At 37.6% G+C, this 20,655-nt stretch overlaps 1 protein-coding gene across 2 annotated transcripts in view; it reads left to right on the plus strand.

The window, feature by feature from the left end:
- arhgef7a (Rho guanine nucleotide exchange factor (GEF) 7a) overlaps window positions 1–20,205 on the plus strand; it is a 33,497-nt gene extending 13,292 nt beyond the window's left edge. The window contains exons 3-20 of one of the 2 annotated variants that reach the window (XM_015034661.1): window positions 2,556–2,640; window positions 2,812–2,945; window positions 3,138–3,339; window positions 6,008–6,096; window positions 6,206–6,300; window positions 6,392–6,487; window positions 6,763–6,885; window positions 8,243–8,381; window positions 8,459–8,518; window positions 8,618–8,764; window positions 10,083–10,169; window positions 11,002–11,080; window positions 11,160–11,299; window positions 11,854–12,075; window positions 12,188–12,281; window positions 12,437–12,526; window positions 17,218–17,317; window positions 20,103–20,205. In XM_015034661.1, coding sequence (XP_014890147.1) covers window positions 2,556–2,640; window positions 2,812–2,945; window positions 3,138–3,339; window positions 6,008–6,096; window positions 6,206–6,300; window positions 6,392–6,487; window positions 6,763–6,885; window positions 8,243–8,381; window positions 8,459–8,518; window positions 8,618–8,764; window positions 10,083–10,169; window positions 11,002–11,080; window positions 11,160–11,299; window positions 11,854–12,075; window positions 12,188–12,281; window positions 12,437–12,526; window positions 17,218–17,317; window positions 20,103–20,190 — 2,070 coding nt within the window. In that variant the 3' untranslated portion in view covers window positions 20,191–20,205. Of the gene's footprint in view, window positions 1–2,555; window positions 2,641–2,811; window positions 2,946–3,137; window positions 3,340–6,007; window positions 6,097–6,205; window positions 6,301–6,391; window positions 6,488–6,762; window positions 6,886–8,242; window positions 8,382–8,458; window positions 8,519–8,617; window positions 8,765–10,082; window positions 10,170–11,001; window positions 11,081–11,159; window positions 11,300–11,853; window positions 12,076–12,187; window positions 12,282–12,436; window positions 12,527–13,428; window positions 14,127–17,217; window positions 17,318–20,102 lie in introns of those variants that run through there. The other variant, XM_015034660.1, reaches the window with a different exon arrangement.
- The last annotated feature ends 450 nt before the right edge of the window (window positions 20,206–20,655 follow it).

Raw genomic sequence — 20,655 nt, forward strand, 5'->3', positions numbered from 1 at the left:
TCTGTGGATACTTTTGAAGCCCCCCCGGCGGTTTTTTTCTTTTTTTTTTTTTTTTTTTTTTTTTAAGATTTTGATCTGTGGAACAGCCTAGCAGGCCTGTTTTTTTTTTTTTTTTTTTTTTAAGCAAAAATGTTTGAAACTCTTTGAAAACATGAAACACCTTCAAACCTGGTAAATTACATTAACACCACTTCCCTGCTATTATAGTATAAGTTTTTATGAAATTAAAAGCTCTGAAATAAATTGACATGTTTTATATGTTGCATTCACTAAATTGACATCCCCCCACCCCCCAAATAAATGCATTTTTAAAATTTCTGGCTAAAAAAAATCACTAATCAGGGCTTTTCTGGGGGGAAATCTAGTGATTTCTGTCACCATCTTATTTCTAGATGCATCTCTAAAAAGGAGTTTGAACTGATACTCCGTCTTATTTGTATTAAAAGAGCCTGCTTTTTGAAAACATCTTGAAAATGGGAGCCTCACTATCCCTAGGTTTGGCTTCTCTTACTCAGATAAAGGCTAAAAGTCATCCAGCTCTTGAACAAACATATATACATCACTTGCGTATGCTCGACACACTCCCACTAAAACACAGTCACTGATGCATTCCCCTCAGAATGTCTGAGTGTAAGATGAATGAGACTCGCAACTCTCTTTTGGTCAGTGAAGTGAGAGCGACTCATCACATGACATTGTTACAGAGGAAGAGAGATGCACTCAACCATAGATGCAATCACCTCCATTCATCCTTACTGGGAGGAAAGAACAAAATCGTGATGAATATCATGCAAATATTAGTTACATTTCCACATTTAGTACTACTGTCTTTTTTCTTTTTGCTACACTTTTCATGTTTTAATCTAGATATATCATACCTAAACGTGAGTTTCAGTTCTTGTCTTGGTAATGTTTTTTCTCTGTCTGAGGACCGTGATTCTCCTTATAATTGTCTTTTTTTGTCGTTTATGCTATTTATACGAGTGCATCAAGCATGTGGTTCCTGACCCGTTTCTGGTTTTGGTTGAGGTACGGCCTGCTGGTTTTAATTTTAACTAGTTTTATTTTTCAATAAAACAAATGGCACAGAGCAGGGTTGGGCAATCCCAGTCCTCAAGGGCTGGTGTCCTGCAACTCTTGGATATAAAGCTCCAATTTGAGCCCATTCTACTTTCTCTTTAAGAAATATAAATAACAACCACACCCTTTGATCAAATGGCTGAATCACCTCCTCAGTGCAGTCCAGTTCTCCAGAGTTCTGCTAGCAATGAAGAACAATGATCCTAAGCAAAAAAAAAGAAAAAAAAAGTGAAAAGAGAAACATCTGTTATGAACCTTTTGTTTTCAACAATTGTGGTAGGAAGGTAATGTTTGCAGTGGAAACCCTTTCATGTTATTCACCTTTCAGCAGACTATTTAGTTGGTACACTGGGTTGGTTTATGGCTTAGATCCTCGTCACTGTAAATCTGACCTCTGCGGTGTTTCTTGCCTGTTTTTGTTTTCTCCAGTTTCTTATGTCAAGCCTTTTTTTTATCACGGTACATCACACTGGAAACAACACATTTTTCTGGCAGCATCAGGATGTGGGGGATGTTTTTCTTCAAGGGAGACATGAAAGCTAGTCAGAGTTAATAGGATTCATTGTATGAAGCTAAAAATAAGGCAATTCAGGATGAAAACCTGCTAGAAGCAGCCAAAGACTTCATCACCTTCAAGCAGGACAATCTGAAAAAAAAAAAATATATATATTTCAATGTGTTGGAAAGATCGACTCGAAGTCCAGACCTAAATCCAATTTAGAAGCTGTATCAAGACTCTTCACCAGTGGTCTCCATCCGTTCAGATTGAGCTGTTCTGTAAAGTTGAGAGTTGTATAAGAGTTAGAGCTCAGGGAGGCAGAGAAGAAATGATATGGAAATATGAAAACTTTGTATAATTTTCCTTCCGCTTCATAGTTATGCTCTATTTTTTTTTGTTGAAGTGTCACATAGAAACATAATGAAATATATTCATGTTTGAGTTTGTATCGTGACAAAATATGAGGAGAAATGGGATGAAAACTTGCTTTCATTCCAAATAAACATTTTTAAGTGTTTATTTGTAAATTATAAACAAGTTATGAAAATAACCGTTTTTTATATTTTTTTGCTAAAGTTCATAGTAAAGAGTAAGGTAAACTTTAAGGTCACTTTAAGTTTAGAAACTGACTTGCTTTCAGTTTCCATTTAAAAAAAATGTGTCATTACGAGGTTTGTGTTGCGATATCTGACATGAGCCTGTACATATTAAACCACAATGTATTTGAATACAGCCATGATTGATGACATGAGCCTTTTGTGTATACAGGAAATGCTTTTCATTCATGTTAAAAAGTAACACTGCTAAATGTGCCTCTTTATAGCTGCTGTAGATTAATGCATGGGTTTGCTTGAGCACTCATGGTTTCTGTTCTGTTTCTGTGAAAGGTGATGAATAAACTCCAGCTGCAGTGCAGAGGTGCCTTATTTTACAAAGGCAAATTAAATTTGTTCATGTTTTGTCCTCTTATCCACAGCCGTTCGAGGCCAGTGACCTTCTGCTGGGCCTGAACTTCTCCAAGGTGCTGAGCAGTCTGGTGGCCCTGAATAAAGTCACCGCAGGTTGGTTGAAACATGTGCACCGTGCGTGCGTGTGTGTGAGTGTGTGTGTGTGCGCGCGAGTCACATGAGGAGAGAGCAGCCAGTTTTTTATGAAAGAACTGCAAAGCAGTGCGTGGGGGCTGACTGCAGATACCGGCTCTGTTTTATTTATGCTCTGCCGTATTTGTCTAGATATCGGCGTGGGGAGTGACTCAGTGTGCGCCCGACACTCTTCCGCCCATCGCATCAAGTCGTTCGAGTCGCTGTCCTCTCAGGCTTCACTGGGTCGATCCTCCAAGTTGCTGCAGAACCAGTTTCGGAGTCTGGTAAGGTTTGCACACCACGAAGGAAAGTTTTTTTTTTTTTTTTTTTAAATCAAAATTCATAACTTGGTGTTTAATATTCAGCTTAATACAGAGTTTAAACAAAACAGTTGTTTTAACAAGTAAAATAATACATATTTTTTGATTTAAGTACACACGAGCTCTGTGTTTATTTTTAATTTGGGACTTCTTCAGGACATGTCGGAAAACAGCGGACAGCAGCTGCTGGTGAAGGCTCGCTTCAACTTCCAGCAAACCAACGAGGATGAGCTCACCTTCACCAAGGGTGACATCATCAGCGTGACCCGTCAGGAGGAGGGCGGCTGGTGGGAGGGGATACTCAACGGCAAGACTGGGTGGTTTCCTAGCAACTATGTGCGTGAAGTCAAAGGCTCTGGTAGGTGCTACAAGATCAGACGTAAAGATATGGGCTAATGATTATGTCCTGATTGGAAATTATGGGCAAGGTGCAGATCCTGCTGCCTAATAGAATTAGGATGTCCTGTTATGATGTTAATTTAATTATATTCTGACAGAACGCTCATATTTTGCCACGCAGTGTTCAAATGCAAACTGGGGTTTAGCAGTCGGGGATCTATTGCTGAAGGTTTCTTCTAATTTGGAGTGAAACAAATTTTACATCGGACCAGGAGGAGAGTCAATTGCAATGCTGGAACATTGCTGCTGATCTACTGCAGAACAAAGTCCAGCAGAACTGGTTCAACATTTCGTTCAAACAGGTTGAAACCAAATCATAGTTCACTTCCGAAAAATTTAGAAATTCACATTCTCAACATCTTTCTATAGCTTCTTCATCTTTTTTGAATAAAGTCTTAAAAATACTCTGATAATGATGTCACGCACAAACTAACATATGTAATTTGCCAATTGTAATTTATTTACATGTGTTTGACTCTGTCATTTACTATGTTCAAACAAGCTACATTTTAATTTGCATTAATTCCTAATAATGCTTCTTTAGATATTGAATGTTTTTACTATTTTGCATTGTCGTTTTCAAGAGAGACCTGTTCTAACATTATATAAAATCATTAAAGTTGCATACAAAGCAACAATACGAGTGCATTATAATGTGTAAGGTAAATGATTAACAGAAAAGAAGAAATGAGTCTATAGCCCCTGGCTCCATCATCTCCTGTGCACCATGTGATTGCACCGAAACGGCGATGAGGAGGGTTTTCATTTAGGCCTTCTTCAAAAGTGGTCTGAGATATGCTTATCTGCATTTGCTAGTACTCCAAACACAATCCACACAGGGCAGATTAGATTTAATTTCCTTTTTTGATGTTCTGCTCATGCAGCAGTGGACTATGTGCTGTAGCTCCGCGTTTGTTTGATAAACAGAGATCGGTTCATTTATGATGGATTTTATTGTTGGGTGTGAACGCTCATGGTTAAAGCTGTCCTCTTGTAACTGAAGAAGTCAGGAAGCAAGCATATGTGGACTAGAACAAGACGTATAATTCAACCCTCACAAGGGATCACGAGTTTAGTGAGTGGAAAAAAAAAACAACAAAAAAACAATCCATGTGCAAATAGAAGAGAATAAACTTTGTCCAGGCGCCTGTTGAGGAAGTTTCAAATAAGTCGCTGCAATCTGGAACCAACCTGGTCCCAGATAAGCAGTCGAACAACGATGGGTGAATAGATTGACTTCAGTTTTGTCAGTCTCTTTATGATGTAAATCAGTTTCCTGTCTGTTATTCACGCCTTTGTGAATAATGTTCTGAATAAACCGCGTCACGTCCCTATCAGAGTTACAAACATCACAACAGCCTTTGTTGTTGTTGTTGTTATCCAAATCTGATAGTAATGCAGCGATGCATCAATTACTCATAAGCTGCTGTGGTGTGAAGCCATGTGTTACCACTATCAGCAGATGCAGAGTAAAATGAGACGAAGACAAAAGGATTCATTGTTGATTCTCAAATCATGACATGTTTTTATTTCACTTGAGTCACAAAAAGGGACCTTTTATGAATTCCTGTCTTGTAATGCAGACTGTGTTGATTATTTGTCCTGCTTCTTTTAATTGGTTATAGGACGTTTGTCATATTCCAAATGCACTGATCGCTTATTGCAAGTGTACAGAAACTTTGTATGCATGGACTACAGCAGCTAAACTTTCTATAATGGGACAAAACTGGGAAGTTAAAAATAGTTTCAATTAAAAAAAAAAAGCAATAAAAATTTAGTTTGGAATTTTTAATGTCTTTAGTTCAATGATAAACTAAGCATGTTTTTGTAATAAAATGAAAAGCATTGTTGATCCTAAACACAGAAGGATCCCACAATTGTCTTTTTTAAAAAGATGACTTTCAATTCTGTATTTTCTTGGTTTATTAAAAAAAAAAAACAAACAAAAAAAAAACATGTTTGTTTTAAACAGCAAGATCGGGATATGAATCACTCTGTTTTGAAATGCTTCCTGTATTTTAATCGATCGTCTCTGGTTCAAAATCTGAAACACTAATCCAAAAATAAACAGCGTCTTTGCTTTGTTTGATTTTAAACTCGAGGTGCTGAAAATATTGAATTTAGAAAATAAAAAATTAAGAAAGAGAACCTGGAAAATGAGGGTGAATTGTAATTAATACAATTTTCCAAATATAAAATAGTATCAAATATTTTTGTGATTTTTTTTTTTTTTTTTAATTTCACAAAAAGTTGTTTTTATTTGATGTATTTTTTACATTAAGACCACTTTTGAATTAGACAAACCACAGTGTAAAAGCTTGTGAAATCATGGTCCTAAAATATTCTGCACTTATGACAGATTTTTCAAAACAGTTTGTGATTATTGAAGCCTTTCCTCTATTTGGGAGAACAAGGGAAAATAATTGGTATTTTCCCTCAGATTTTGTACTTATTCTTGTTAACCCAGTACCGCCTGGTCTGCATCGTTGGATCCAAACCATTCACAGAATGACTGTTGATTGCTGCTTGAGGATGTGAAAATATTGCAGCGAATATATTATTCAGTTTCATGCAATACCGCCATCTTCAGGTGATTATAATGAATTGCTTTTACTTTCTGGCAACAGATAAACAAGTGTCCCCAAAGTCTGGCACCCTGAAGAGCCCACCGAAAGGCTTCGACACTTCTGTTATAAGCAAGACTTACTACAACCTGGTAAGGATGCCTTTTTAGTCTCACTTTGAAATATTTACTGTCTAAATGTTGAGCTTTAAGGACACTGACTTTTCATTGATGTCTATATATTTTTTTTGATTTTTTGCAGGTGTTGCAGAACATCTTAGAGACGGAGACGGAGTATTCTAAGGACCTTCAAAGCCTCCTTACAAACTACCTGCGACCTCTTCAAAACATTGACAAGTACGACTTGATTAATTTCGGTGAATCTGTGCAATGCCACCCCGACGTTGTTTGACGTGGGTTGCGTGATGTCCTCCTCTCCTCCTCTCAGGCTGAGCAGCTCCGACGTAGCTCTGATTCTGGGGAACCTGGAGGAGATCAGCACCTTCCAGCAGATGCTGGTCCAGTCACTGGAGGAGTCTACAAAGTCAGTCCCTTCCCCTCACAGCGCTGAACACTTCAAGTTGCGTTGAAATAAACAGAGTGACATCTAGTGTTGTAATTCATGTGCTGCATGAACACTAGATTAAACTGTAGACTATAGAATATCCTACTGTATACATTTTTTGATTATAGAATAATTTTAAAGCATTTTTTGCTAACAATTTTTCTGTATTTCTACTTTTTTTTTTTTTTCCATTTAGTCATGTGTATTTTACCTGCTAATAATATTTGGTCTGCCTGTGGTCTGCTTCTCGTTAGGCTTCCAGAGAGCCAGCAAAGGGTGGGCAGCTTTTTCCTGAACCTCATGCCTCAGATGAAGGCGCTCTATGTTGGTTACTGTTCCAACCATCCCTCTGCTGTCAATGTGCTTACTCAACATGGGTAGGTTCTCACCAATGTGCTGCTTTACCTGGAGATTTGTTACAATGTTGTGTAACATGCTTTCTGTGTTGCATGCTGTCTGAAAATATTGTTTGGCTGCTTGCTGTATTTAGCTAAATAGAATGGGAAATTGTTTTGTTTCTAATTGGATGTACTGACTTGTTCTGTCACAAGTGATCTTGGTTAGAGAAGAAGCTTTTAGCTTTATGCTGATCATGGCAGCTTTTTGAATAATTGATTCTTGTTGTTACATCGTTGATCCATTCTTTGCTTAATTTCTTTTCTTGCTTATTAGACACACAAAAGATTAATCAACGGCACACATGTCAGGAGAGTTGGGTTCTTGCTTCAAGGGAACAGTGCTTCTACCCTGATTTAGCAAATCCGGTTTGTTTTCCTGTTCGTTATCCAGCAAGAGGGCGATTGCATACCTGAGTCGTGGTTCTGATTCTGACTTCCAAGTCACAACCAGATCCGTAAATGGACATTTAATAATCAAAACATTCCACGCTGCAGGTTTACCACGTTTCAGTGAACAAAAATGGTCAGAAAGAGTTAATATTTAAAAGCAGCACACATAGCTTAAACTACTGAGCAGCAGGGCTGAACCAATTAATCAGAGTGATTGTGATTAATCAATTATGGAAATAATTTAGTAATTGATTAATCGTTAACTGGAGCAAACACTCGAAAAAAGCCATTTGCTGATAAAATAATATATTCAAAGCAGTAATTAAGTCAAAATTGTACAAAAAATATATACATTTTGCATTTAAGATAAAGACACCTTTTTCTGTAAATAGTTTTTAGCCTAAACTCCTCAGTTGCCACAGGTTAAGTTTCACCCGGTTCAGATTTATTATATGAATGCTATGTTGTTGCATTTTAGGCAATTAAATATTTTTATTATTTAAAAAAATGAACTGATTTATTTGCTTATTTGTATTTTTTAATGTGTTTCTTATATTGTAAATGAAAAATCTGTAGAATGTGTCATTTTTTAAATTACATTAAGTGTCACAATAATCAGTAGCGAAATAGAAAAATAGCATAGTTTGAAACATTTTGATGCCATCATCTCATAGCATTTTGTGGAGGTATTTTAGCTGTTTTCATATTTCCCCTCCACTTCTCCATAAGCTGTTTTACTCAATCAACAAAACTGATATCAGCATTGACTCGGCCTCCGGTTGATCATTGTTGGCAAAATACTCTGACTCACTATAGACTGACATGTTAACTCAAACGTCTGGCAACATTCTGGCTCAATGTTGAAAAATATTAAAGACATCAGCAGCTCTTTGACGTTGAATTGTGAGTTTACAGTAAATCCCTTCTGTTTCTCCTCCAACTTTAGTGAAACTCTTCGGGACTTTATGGAGGGCCGCGGTGCAGTGTCTCCTGGGATCCTCACCCTGACCACTGGCCTCAGTAAACCATTCATGAGGCTCGACAAATACCCCACCTTACTCAAAGAGCTGGAGAGGCACATGGAGGTGTGTGTTATGGCCTGGAGTGTGTTGTGACACGACCTGAAATGTTTGATAACTACACATTTTCTCTGGTGTTTTAGGAGAATCATGCAGACCGACCAGATATTCTGAAGTGCATGGGCTCTTTCAAGAACCTTTCAGTAAGCCCAGCGCACTTCTCATCCTCTCGAATGTCGCATCTAACTGCAGAATGAGCTGAAGGCAGATGCTAAGGTAGTTTTCTGTTCCCGTCCTGCCAGGCTCAGTGCCAGGAGGTGCGAAAACGAAAGGAGCTGGAGCTGCAGATTCTCACAGAGACCATCCGGCTGTGGGAGGGAGACGACATCAAGACGTTGGGCTCGGTGATCTACATGAGCCAGGTGTTGGTCCAGAGTCCTATGTCTGAGGTACGTGCATCATCTGTGATGCAGAAAACATTAGGAAATAGAGCTGCAAAATCAAATAAATGTCATTGTGAAAGTGTTAGCTCATATAAATTCATGATGTGAATTTTAAAGCGAACCATTTGTCTCGCATGGAGGGCATACGAGACAAATTTATGCAGCATTACCGAGGTTTTTTTCTTCCGCAAATTAACCTGGGAAACGGATTCTTTCCATAGAGTGCTGCTGTTTATTGCTGTTAACTTTTATAACTATGGAGAACAGCTGGTGAAAACCCCAAACATTACACTTGACAAAATAAAAATAAAAAAGTATAATTATATAACATAATTATATATTAAGTTGTATAATTGACTGATGTATTTTTCGCCTCCTACAAACGTAAAATATTGTCCCGTTATTTTTTCAGTCCTGCATTTTTGTCCCAGTTACTGAAATGGTTTTATTGACACGCATTTAAGTAAATGCAACATTTATATGTGCAAATGGTTATTTAGGAAAATTGGTATTTTACATAGGAATGGAAATGAGTCTTATTTGTGGTTTTATGCATAACTGCAGTTTAAGGTGATGAATGTGTGGTGTGGAGGCAGCCTATCTTTGTGGATGACGGCTGACTAATGGCTGCAGTAGAAATATGTGGGTCAGTTGAGGCATCTAAAAAATGTGATTTCTGGCCAACGAGATGCTTTGGTCTGAAATTAGGATTGTCACCATATCTCCCATTAAGCTGCAGCTCAATCAGCTGCGTCAGAGCTGATTGAGCATGAGACAAAAGAGACTTTCTGATCAAAACTCAAACCTGAAACCAACTATTCAAACGGCACAGAGGTGAGCGTTAAGGCTGGTAATTGGAAGCAACCTGAAGCAGTTGTTGTCTGATTAAATCAGCTCACCCCTAACTTTTAAAAACAAGACTAAGTCTCTCTCTGAATAGTGGATTCCCGGTTTTTATTTCAACCAACTATTTTAGAAAAACACAAAGACTGTTGTAATATTTTTTTCCGATTACCGTTTCTTGGTTGACTGCTGAGATGAGGTCCTTGTGCTAAGGGGCAAAGGCGATTAGAAAAATGGAGGGACCACTGTTAGGTGGCATCAAGAAGTTGATCCCCCTCCTGGTTATTTCTGCACAGCTGATTTGTTTCCTCCAGTCCATGCATGGTTTTTATTCAGGTAGTCCACCTTCCTTTGCATAATTGTTTGCTTAATTGGACACTTTAATAAAAGTCTGGTATCTTGTCAGGTTTTCAGCTCCACTGTGAAGTTGTCATCCACCCATACTTCTCTGTCTCTCTCTCCTTTTTTTCATTTTGATCAGGAGAAGAATGAGCGCTACCTCATGCTGTTTCCTCACGTCCTCCTCATGCTGTCTGCTAGCCCTAGGATGAGCGGTTTCATATTCCAGGTCAGAAATCCCTTGATTTCCACCTCTGAACGTCCGTCCGAATGCCTAAATGAAAATGTATTTCTTAAGGATTAAATTAAAGTTTGAATTACTTGACCTTCATATTTTTAAGCGTTTCCAAAAGTTTAGAAAAGTCCTTCAAATGCTTGATATTCAGTTTGCACAGTTTTGTAATAAAGTGCAATCTGATAAAAGCCCACATTTTAAAAATCTTTACTTTTTTTTTCTTCCTGTATGGAGTTAAATCAGACCAAACTTTTCTTGCTTTAGGTTAGTTATAATTACCAACATTTCCTATTTGCTGAATGCCAGAACACTTAGACATTTTTAAAAAATATATTTTTTAGAACTTTCTTTGTATATTGTGTTTCAACGTTTAATTTGAGCATGACGATCCAAGATCAAGATCAAGTTTCAATATAATGAATATTTATTTATTATTCTTATATTATGAATGACTTTTTGATCTGCATAATTGAAATAAAGGGTTGCTTATAATTGATGCAGCATTATTGAAATTGTGGGATTTTTTATTTTTTATTTTTTTTATTAAATTGGAGTTTCGTTCTCGGACCAGTCAGGTGTTTAGGGTGTGGATTGGAGACATTTCAAAAAATAAAATGTTATAGTTTAGTTTACTTTGTTTCTGCTGTAGTATATAAAATGCCATCACAAGACATTACTAACAATAATGAGTTGTATCATATATAATAGTGAGCTGAAAGTATCTTTTGTAGTTCATTTGTGCTTAAAAAGCACAATACAACCCTGCAAACCATCAGGGTCAAGAGCTTATATTTCTTTTGTTTCTCCCATTGGTTTGTCTTTGCAGGGAAAGCTGCCTTTGACTGGCATGATTGTGACCAAACTAGAAGACTGTGAAGCCCATAAAAATGCCTTCGAGCTAAACGGTAAAGGCACACGAGAAGCAGCAAAAACTTCATGAACACGCAGAAAGTGTTTCGAACGGCGCCCTCCCTTTGCGTGCAGGCACCATGTTCGACCGTCTCCAGGTGGTGTGTGCAAACCAGCAGGACCTTCAGGACTGGGTGGAGCACCTGACGAGACAGATCAAGCACAGCGCCGCCACGGCCCCCAGCCACAAACCGCTCGCTGTCCCCTGCCACACGGTCAGGAGCTAATCATTACACACAGCCTATTTCCTTTCCATTCATCTGAGCCCAGTGTGGGGCCTAAACACTATGACTATATGTATGTTGGTTTCACACTGACTGTGATCCTACAAATCAATATGTTGTGAACGGTTGGCTTTACATAATGTGCAGTGGTCATGTGAACAGACTGCCGTGGCGTTAGCAAGTGGTTTGTTTCTCTCGTTAGAATGACATCAGTAAACAAAAACTGATTTTAAGTTATAAAAATGCATAGGTTTCGACTTTTTTGGCAGAATGTGTTGAAGTCGACTGATAAAATCAGCTTTAGGAGTCATTATCTGCATATCAGAGGCCGACTGATCTGTCAGTCGGCCTCAACCTCAATAACCTCAACCGGTTATTGAGGTTATGACTTCTCAATAACCGGTTATTGAGGTTATGACTTCTCAATAACCGATATATATTGAGAGGTCATTGTGTTTATAGAGTATTTAAAGTGTTTCGTTGAGCAGAGAATGGGAACAAAATGATTTTGTAACAGATTGGTTTTGTTTGTTTGTTTTCCTTAGCTCCCATCTCATCCTCTCACCCCGTCCCGGCATGCTGAGAGCAGGGCCATGACTGTGGCTCCCACCTACCACACCCTGCCTCACCCATCCTCTCATGGGACGACCCACAGCACAATGACATGGGGCCCCCTGGAGCCACCAAACACCCCCAAACCCTGGAGCCTGAGCTGCCTGCGACCCGCGCCGCCATTACGGCCTTCCGCTGCACTCTGCTACAAAGAGGTGAGGGGCTGTTTATACTTGTTTTTATTGTTTTTTTATTTAGATAATTGCACTGTGTCTTTTGCTTTATAATTTTGGAGAAAAAATTAATTGTTTGGCTTCCCATTTGCAGGATCTCAGTAAAAGTCCTAAGAGTGTGAAGAAACTCCTTCCCAAACGCAAACCTGAGAGGAAACAGTCTGAAGAGGAATTTGCTCTAAGGAAGAGTATGTGTTCAATATTCAAGCACCATTTCATTGTAGTATTAGATCTCTACTCTTAATACTAGGTCCCTTAGATATCTAATACTCTAACAGTATTAATATTAGCTTTATACATGAAGGCTATCCATTTTAATTAAATTGTTTGTTTACCCTTTCAGGTACAGCCGCTCTGGAAGAAGACGCCCAGATCCTGAAAGTTATTGAGGCGTACTGCACCAGCGCCAAAACCAGGCAGACTCTGAACTCCAGTAAGACAAATGAAAATAATATAAAGGTTAATTTAGGGAAGGAGGAAAGCTTCATACTTGTGTGTTAGTTTGATGTTCGATGACCTTTAAAAAAAAACTGCCAATTTTCTTAGTATTTAAACAACAGTAAACAAAACAAAACATGAATTTACAAAAACTCATCAAACTTGATGGAAAAAAAAATGCTGTTCTCTTTTTCTAGATAATATACTGATTATCACACCTACAATATCTGACATTTATATACAATTGTGAGGATTTTCATACATGGTTTAAGCCAGAAAGTACATTTACCAGCAGCTGTATCTTGTGGCTTTCACACGCTACCTGTACAAATCGTCAAACTTGTTTCTTCCTGTTCATATCTTTGTGGAGTAATACAAGCAGCCGGGCTCTGTTTTATACGTGAGGCGGCTGAAAACTTCTCAACAGATATGTTTCTTGTGGCTTCTCGATCATAGTTTTCAAAGTTTTTTGCATTTTGAAACCGTTATTTGTTTATTTTTTTTAAACTACGACGTATTTTGATAGCGTCAACTGGTCGATGCCTCGTAGAAACATACCTGTATTTTCTACTCGGTGCCTATCTTACCGCTGCTATTCCAAACTGTTCCTTCTAACAATATCTCCTCTCTCTTTCCTTCCCGTTTCCTCCTGTTCGACATTTTTCTGATTTACCTTGAGTACCTTTTTCCATATTTGTTTTTATTTCATACTTTTATGATTTTTTTCCATCCTCTCCTTACACATCTATCATTTCTTTTATGATTTTCTCATCTGTTGCGTATTGCGTGCACCGCCCACAACCCCTTCCTCCAACTCCCCATTTCCTCCCTCTCCACGTTTTTTGCGACATCTTCTCCCCCCTCGTCCCACCGTCGCCCTGACCCCGGCCCCACCAGCATGGCAGGGCACGGACCTGATGCACAACCACGTGCTCGCCGACATGGACCAGTCCTGCGTGGACTCGCCGGGCCGCCGCAGCAGTGTGTCTCGGCCAGAACTGAGCTCCGACCTGTCGGAGGACTCTGACTACGACTCCATCTGGACCAGCCACAGTTACAGGATGGGATCGGTGCCCCGAAAGAGCTGCATCTCCCATCAGAACTAGAGAATGTACAGCGCCGCCAGGCTGTACTATAATGTAACGTATAGTGCGCTTGCCTCTTTTACCGTAGATGTATTAAAAAAAAAAAATAGATTTTTTTTTTTATTTATTTATTTATTTTTTTGGTTGATTTGGGTAATTTATTGCTTTAATTTATTTTTTTCGACGGCTTGTCTGATGTTTTCAGCATTTTTCCTGTTGCCTTTCCCTTTTTTGTGCCTCCTCTCTTTCTGTAGATGTCATGCAGTAAGTGTTAGCTAATAATTCTTGTTAATTTATCTTGAATGTGACCACTCTCCTTGTTTGACCATAAATCTGGTGGACTCTGAGTGGAGAGGATGGGGATTTTGGTATGTAGTTTAGGGGAGGGGGATTTATGAGTGGGGCAGGTGGGGGACTTATGTTTTTTCCTGTCTGATATTCAGATGCAATTCAAGAATGAGTGTCTTCAATTTACCATAAATTTGTTCTTTTTCGGCATGTGGTTTTTGGGGTACGCATGCTCAAACATAGCACAGATTGCTAAACAGGCACACACACACACACACACGTGGTTAGGCACAAATGCCTCTGCTGTCTGCAGAATAAAGCAGTGTGCAAATTCAGATTCTTAACATTTTACATTTAGTCTTTCATGATTCAATGTTTAACCAATGTTTCAACCTTTTGGGAGGATAAAAAATATATGTAAAACAAACAAAAACTACTATAGGAACAAGCAGACTTTGTCAACTGAATCTGTAGGCAAACATAAAACAATGACTCGGTCTTATCATTTCTTTTATGACACTTTCCACCAGGGTATTCAGGGACATCCTGGATATTAAACTGAATGGTGCATTATAACACTAAGACCCATAGTTTAAATTGGTATCCTTAAATTCGGGATCAGTGAATTTCTTGATTATCAGTGAAATGAGACCTGCTGAGATCTGGCACTGACGTCTGTCCTGCACAGTTTGATCTCATTTGGAAAACAGAATAATGGTCTGGATGCATTTAAGGTGCATTGAGACTAAGGATTGGTTTGCAACGATTTGAATACTCTTTCAAACTTTTTCTGCATTTTTTTTTCACTTTGCAATTGATAGTAGAACAGCATAAATAAATAAATATGATATAGCGACCATAAAAAGTGGTCTAGGAGATGTTAATCTGCATTATTTTTGCAATGGGAACATTGAAGGATCACCAAGTTGTAAATTCCCTTTAAATGGGCAGCTTTATGTTGAATCAACTTTTTTGAGCTTTACATCAATTTCTAATGTTATTCCCTCATCAAAAGCATACATGGAGTGTTGCTTTGCTTCTTTCATGAATATTTAAAGAATCCATGAATCTCCATAGCAGCCATTCAGGGATGCCTAAGCACTTGCTCTCACAAAGCATTGCCAGTTTACCCAAATCTCCTCTTTGGAGATTCAATCTGTAGTCGAGCTTTTGCCCCACAAAGCACCAGTCCTGCGTTTCCCCCACTCAGCTCATCCAGACTAGCGGCGGCAGCCATTAGCAAACACCTGGTGGCTCTGCTAATCTGCTGAGCGCATCATACGAACTACTTCTCAGTCTATGAACGGTAAATTGACATAATGGAGAAATGTTGTGAAGACTTGCTGAAAGTGGAGTGCTGGGAAGAGTGGGAACTTTTTAAAGAGACGGAGGCCAATTTCATGGTGCCAAAGTTTTTTTTTTTTTTTTATATCATGTTTGGTATATACAGCACTTTAATACCAACTGAAGGAAACATGGTTCCTTGATTGTGCTATAAAATTACACTATGTGCCTGGAAAATACATAATGCTGCCCATTTAATTGCTGGGCTTTTACCATCTTAAAAAGAAAATGTATTTAAGAAACAAAATTAAGTAAAATCTCGATGGTTGACTAATTTAAAGCAGCTGAACAGGTTTTGTTAAAATATTGTAAAATGTATGGTTGCAAAGTGAAAAAAAAAGAGGAAAAGCTTAAGGGGTATGAAAACTTTTGCAACACTTTGCCTTTGATTACCACAAATACATCCTGAAATTTAATCTCTGAGCTTTAGAGACAGTGATTCCATAAAACTGAAATTTTGTATTTGCAGCTAAAGGTGAAGCTTGAACTGAACTTTTCTTTTGTCATTGATGGTGTAGCTGATAATAGATGGTGTCTGTAAATGCAGTTGTTTGAGATTACCCTTATAACTTTGAGTATGAAAGTAAAAACATAGCTTAAACCAGTCAGAACAAGATCATCAAGTCAACTAGCACCTATGGTGATGCCTAATCAACTCTCCCTACTGTTGCCAGCTTGTGAGGCTTCCCATTCTTTCTCACATTAATACCTATTTTTATGAAGAAGTATTTTTCCAGTATCGTTATGAAAAGTACAACTCTGCATCCTCTTACAGTGGGTAAAAAGAATGACGTATGGAATATATATATATATATATATATATGTATATATATATATATATATATATATATTGGTCCATGTTGCAAGTGTTTATAAAATTATTTCTTTACAGTATGTATAATTTTGTACACATTTTAGTATTTTTCCCCCCCACTTATCTGTTGATTTAAAATTGTATATCAATGTTTACAAAATAATCTCTGGAAGAATATTGTTCCCCATTTCATTTGGTTTGTATCAAGAGTTTACAATTACTACTGAAATGTTTTAATTATTTTGCACAATCATGTTATGGGCAAACGGGAGCGGTGGTGTGGACTCAATGAAATTCTGTACTTTTTAGTGTCTACCAAGACTCTGTATGATATAATCTTAAAGATAGATTTAAGTATTCAGTGTAATTGTAAAGTGAATACTCATTTGTAGTGTAAATGCTCACCTTCAGTGGTTGGATGACGTTGAAGGACAAAAAAACAACAAAGAAAAACAAAAAACAAATGGAACAAAACAAAAGAAACAAAGGTGGAGTTAATCTATTTCAACTTCAGAATGCTGTTAGAGTGGACTTGGCATATAAAGAGCACATAATGTCCCCTTTTTTTGTAAATACTAGTTGTCTTGCTGCCAGAAAAAAAAAAATGATCTAAGAATATGGCTGTCCTATCATGTGCTGAACTTTGTGACAGGTGTATTCTGTGGTTTAACAAGTCAAACTCTTGGACAGACAGGGTGAAAAAAAAAAAAAAAACTTTGTCTTTACCAACATCGTTCTCTGTCTGCTCTAATGTTGCATTCAAGTCACACATCTGACCGTGTCCTTTTTCGTTTTTTTTTTTTTTTAAAGCAGCCTTCAGTGTATTTGTTCTACACTGCTGAAGTGTTCAAAGTCCCAAATGCTGTATTATGAGTTTTAATAAATCTATCAGTTGATAGAAGCTGTCGTTCTGTTGATTTGTGGAGCCGATCTGATTGTGTCTGAAAGCTTTCGCTAACTTTTCATGCCTTTTACTTTCTTCCGAGTCTTGTTTTTCTGTCGTGACTAACTCACCTAGTACTAACCTCCTGTCTGTACCTACAATAAAGTCCACACTGCCTTTACACTGAATGTATTTCACTACTACTTGTTGACTAGTGCAAGATGAGACATAGTGAAGTACCAGAGGTTGTTTGCTTCTCTGTTTTCACCCAGGATCACGACCAGAAACAGGGCTGCATGTGATCATCCCTGGTGAGGACAAAGTTTTTCTAGACGATCCAAATCGCAATGGACAAAGTGCACTGGAAGAGAAGTAAGAGTTACTGACGGTGGCTGGCAGTAAGAAGTTTACATGAACTTGTCTTCGTCTTCGGCCTGAATGCCCAAATCATTTTCTGCATTTGCTGATGTATTTCACCCACTTTTTTTTTTTTCCGAGTTAGCCAAGTGATCCAAAATACAACTTAAAGAATTTTGAAAAGCAAAAAAAATTGTGTTTGCATGATTTAATTTATTGTGGATTTGTTTAATTCACAGCAGATCAAAATATATCCATCAATCTTCTAGCATAATTCAGGCTCGATATTTCCTAGCTCAATTTGTAGTCATCTTAAACTGGCTTGTTTCCTGACATAGGCCAGGGTTAAAAGAAAATTATATCATTCTTAAACGCAGTTTAGGCCAGAACTGTCCTGGAAACTCAAGGTTGTCATACTTTATCTCTAAGAAAACTAGTTATAGAAAAATACCAAATGTTTTTGGTATTTTTGGCATGATTTGTAAAATCTGTGTACAGCCCGACTTAAGTCTCTTGCTTTTGGGTCCGTGTATTTCCAGGCAGTTTTTTTTTTTTTTTTCCTTTTGAAATGAAAAATGAAAAAAAAACAAAAATACTAGTTTATTTAACCAAAATCCTATTTAGTGCACAAAAAGAAAATGGGGAAAAAACGTATGAGTGCTCAATTTTGAGTTCCTTTTTTTCATTTTTTGACAGGTTTTTGTAATCTCTTCCATAGCGGCATGCAATTAATTTGATCATACCTTCACACAGAAAGTCTTACACGCTGACTTTGTTTTGTTTATGAAGCTAATGGCTTCTAAATGCAGCTAACATTCAGTAAATGGCTAAAGGGCCAGTCCGCCCATTTTTTTTTTTTTTTACCAACCTTTAATCTGCTCTGGTTTAAAGTTGATGCTTTCCATTATTCCTTAGCTCTGGATTATAAGCAAGAAGTATTAAAATAAATTATTTCATATTTAATTTGTACCAATCTATATGTAGTCAGAGCTTTGAACTCATAATTTTCAAAATAAACAGGGACAAAATGTACTCATAAAAATGTATTTATTACAATAACATACAAGCAAATATTTAGCCAATGTTCGGGGAATCATGAAAAAATATTCCTATAATTTAAGTATATAAAAGATGAGGAGACGGTAAATGGGAGATTCTGGGAAGCTGCATCCAAACCTGGAGCTCCTCCTGAAGAGCTGCCTGTATGAAACGATAAAAAATAAATATTTAAAAAAGTTCACTCTGCACGTAAGAAGCCAATCGAAGGGAAGAATATATTTCAGACGCACACAAATATTAATTTACAAACTACAAAAAAAAAAAAAAAAAATCAGAGGAAGGGAATACTAGTAACTGGTATTGGAAGAGAACACTGTGTCAAGGTTTAGAAGATACTAATATCTTCAGAAGTATCAAACTCTCCAGAGGAATATTATATTTTGACACGCGTATCATACAGTATATACAGAAACACATTAAACTCTTCCTATCACACTTTAAGCCGCTACGGTCAGATAACAAGCAGCGGAAAACGACAGGCTGACTTGCCGAAATTAACGAGGAAAACACACTCCATCCACCCGCTGAGCCTGGAGCCGCCTGGCCCCGTTAGCGGAGCTACGCTGCTCTGAAAACTCCGGAGAACATTTAAAAGAAATTGCATAAACTAAGAGCGTAAATGACGCGATGAGGGCTACTTTCTAACCTAAAACATCTTAAAACAACTTTCTGTGACAAATTAATACTGTACTTACCTCTATTTATCGCTGCTGGTGGCTCAGTGCAATGGAGGCCATCTTGCTGGTCCAGAGACGAGACAGGTATGGCTGCAAGATGGTGTGGAAAGCCACGCCACTGTGCTGTGGCCTTTCAAAAATAATAATAAAAACTAAATTAAAAACTCAGGCTAACCATTTTTCTCGGTGACCAGATGTCCGGTATTATTTATTTGTCACATGAGTTTTACTGCCATAGTTTTAGTTTACATGTTTTATTTTGTCTTATGCTGCACATTTTTTGTTATTACGATTCATATTTTGAAAGGCTTATGTAGGAAGTTGAATCCAGAAAAGAAGATGCACGTGGTATGAAAGCATTACGTTAGCAAGTGGCTGTAAAAAGTAATTTAAGTTTAAGAATTCATTTAATAACCGCATTAGACCTCGAACAGAAGGGTCAGCCAGCGAGGTATGTTTATATGTTTTATATCATTTTTTATGTCGTTATTGTATTCATGACACCATCTCACTTAAGTTTATGTTGTATTTTAGTTTGACGGTGTTGTTGGCGTCAATAGGAACAAAGGTGGAGTTGTAACAAGAGCAACTTTAAATATTTGCATTAAAGCTGACTTCACACCAGCAGTTCAATGAACTCTTTATTGCCATTAAGAAGAGGTGGAAGTGATGAGGAGCATTACTTAAACTGACTTGCGGTTGGCAGAAAATACTACTACCTTGTCTGTCTACAGCCTGTATAATGTCTATGTGTGATACGGCTCCTGTGAAAGCCGGACAGAGAGAACTTCCGGGACAGTGCGCTTGTCATAAAAATCGAAATTGAGCGCTCGTTATCCATTTTTTCCATTTTCGTTTTGTGCACTAAATCGGAAATCGGATAACGCGCCATTATCCGATTTCCAATTTTAGTTTAAAGATTTCCGTTTTCTCATTTTTCATTTCAAACAACAAAACTAACTACCTGAAAGTGCATGGACCCTTTTGTACAAACCTAAATTAAGCATTCATTGTCACTTATACTGGTTTATGTAACTGCCTGTGTGAATCTGATCTCGTTGAAGGAGTTTGGTGGATGTGGTTTACGCCCTGCGGGATGAGGTTCAAGAGCTGAAACAGGTGAATGCTTGCTGTTGTTTTATCATAAACTAAGAGTTAATTGTGGTGGTGTTTTTAATTCATTTTAACCATACAGTTAAAATACTTTGCAGAAGGTCCTTACTTCCTTATACTAATTACTTCTGGTCACTTGACATGAACTTTTTCATTGTCTGCAGGGTTTCTGGAGGTCTTTAAAGCTTTGTTCCTTTTTCACATGGACTGAAAATAACAAATATGAAAAATGTAGAAATGAAAGACAAAAGCAAAGATGTTAGAGCTGGAAACCTACCTACAGTGAATAAATGACATATCTTTGAGAAAAAAAATCGACTGCAGTTCATGTCCTCAGAGACTTTAAATTAATCACATCAGTTTGTATAGGACATTTCATATAAATGAGAGAAACACACTAGTTTGTAGAGTCTAAAAGCAGCTCAAGACAAATGGGAGGAGGGGGAGGAAGTGAAATTATTCACGTAAAACAAAACGCAACTTTTAAAACTTCCATCCATCCAT

The sequence above is a fragment of the Poecilia latipinna genome, unplaced genomic scaffold (genome assembly GCF_001443285.1).
Source record: "Poecilia latipinna isolate Pla-1442-1.1 unplaced genomic scaffold, P_latipinna-1.0 Scaffold307, whole genome shotgun sequence".
Lineage (NCBI taxonomy): Eukaryota > Metazoa > Chordata > Actinopteri > Cyprinodontiformes > Poeciliidae > Poecilia > Poecilia latipinna.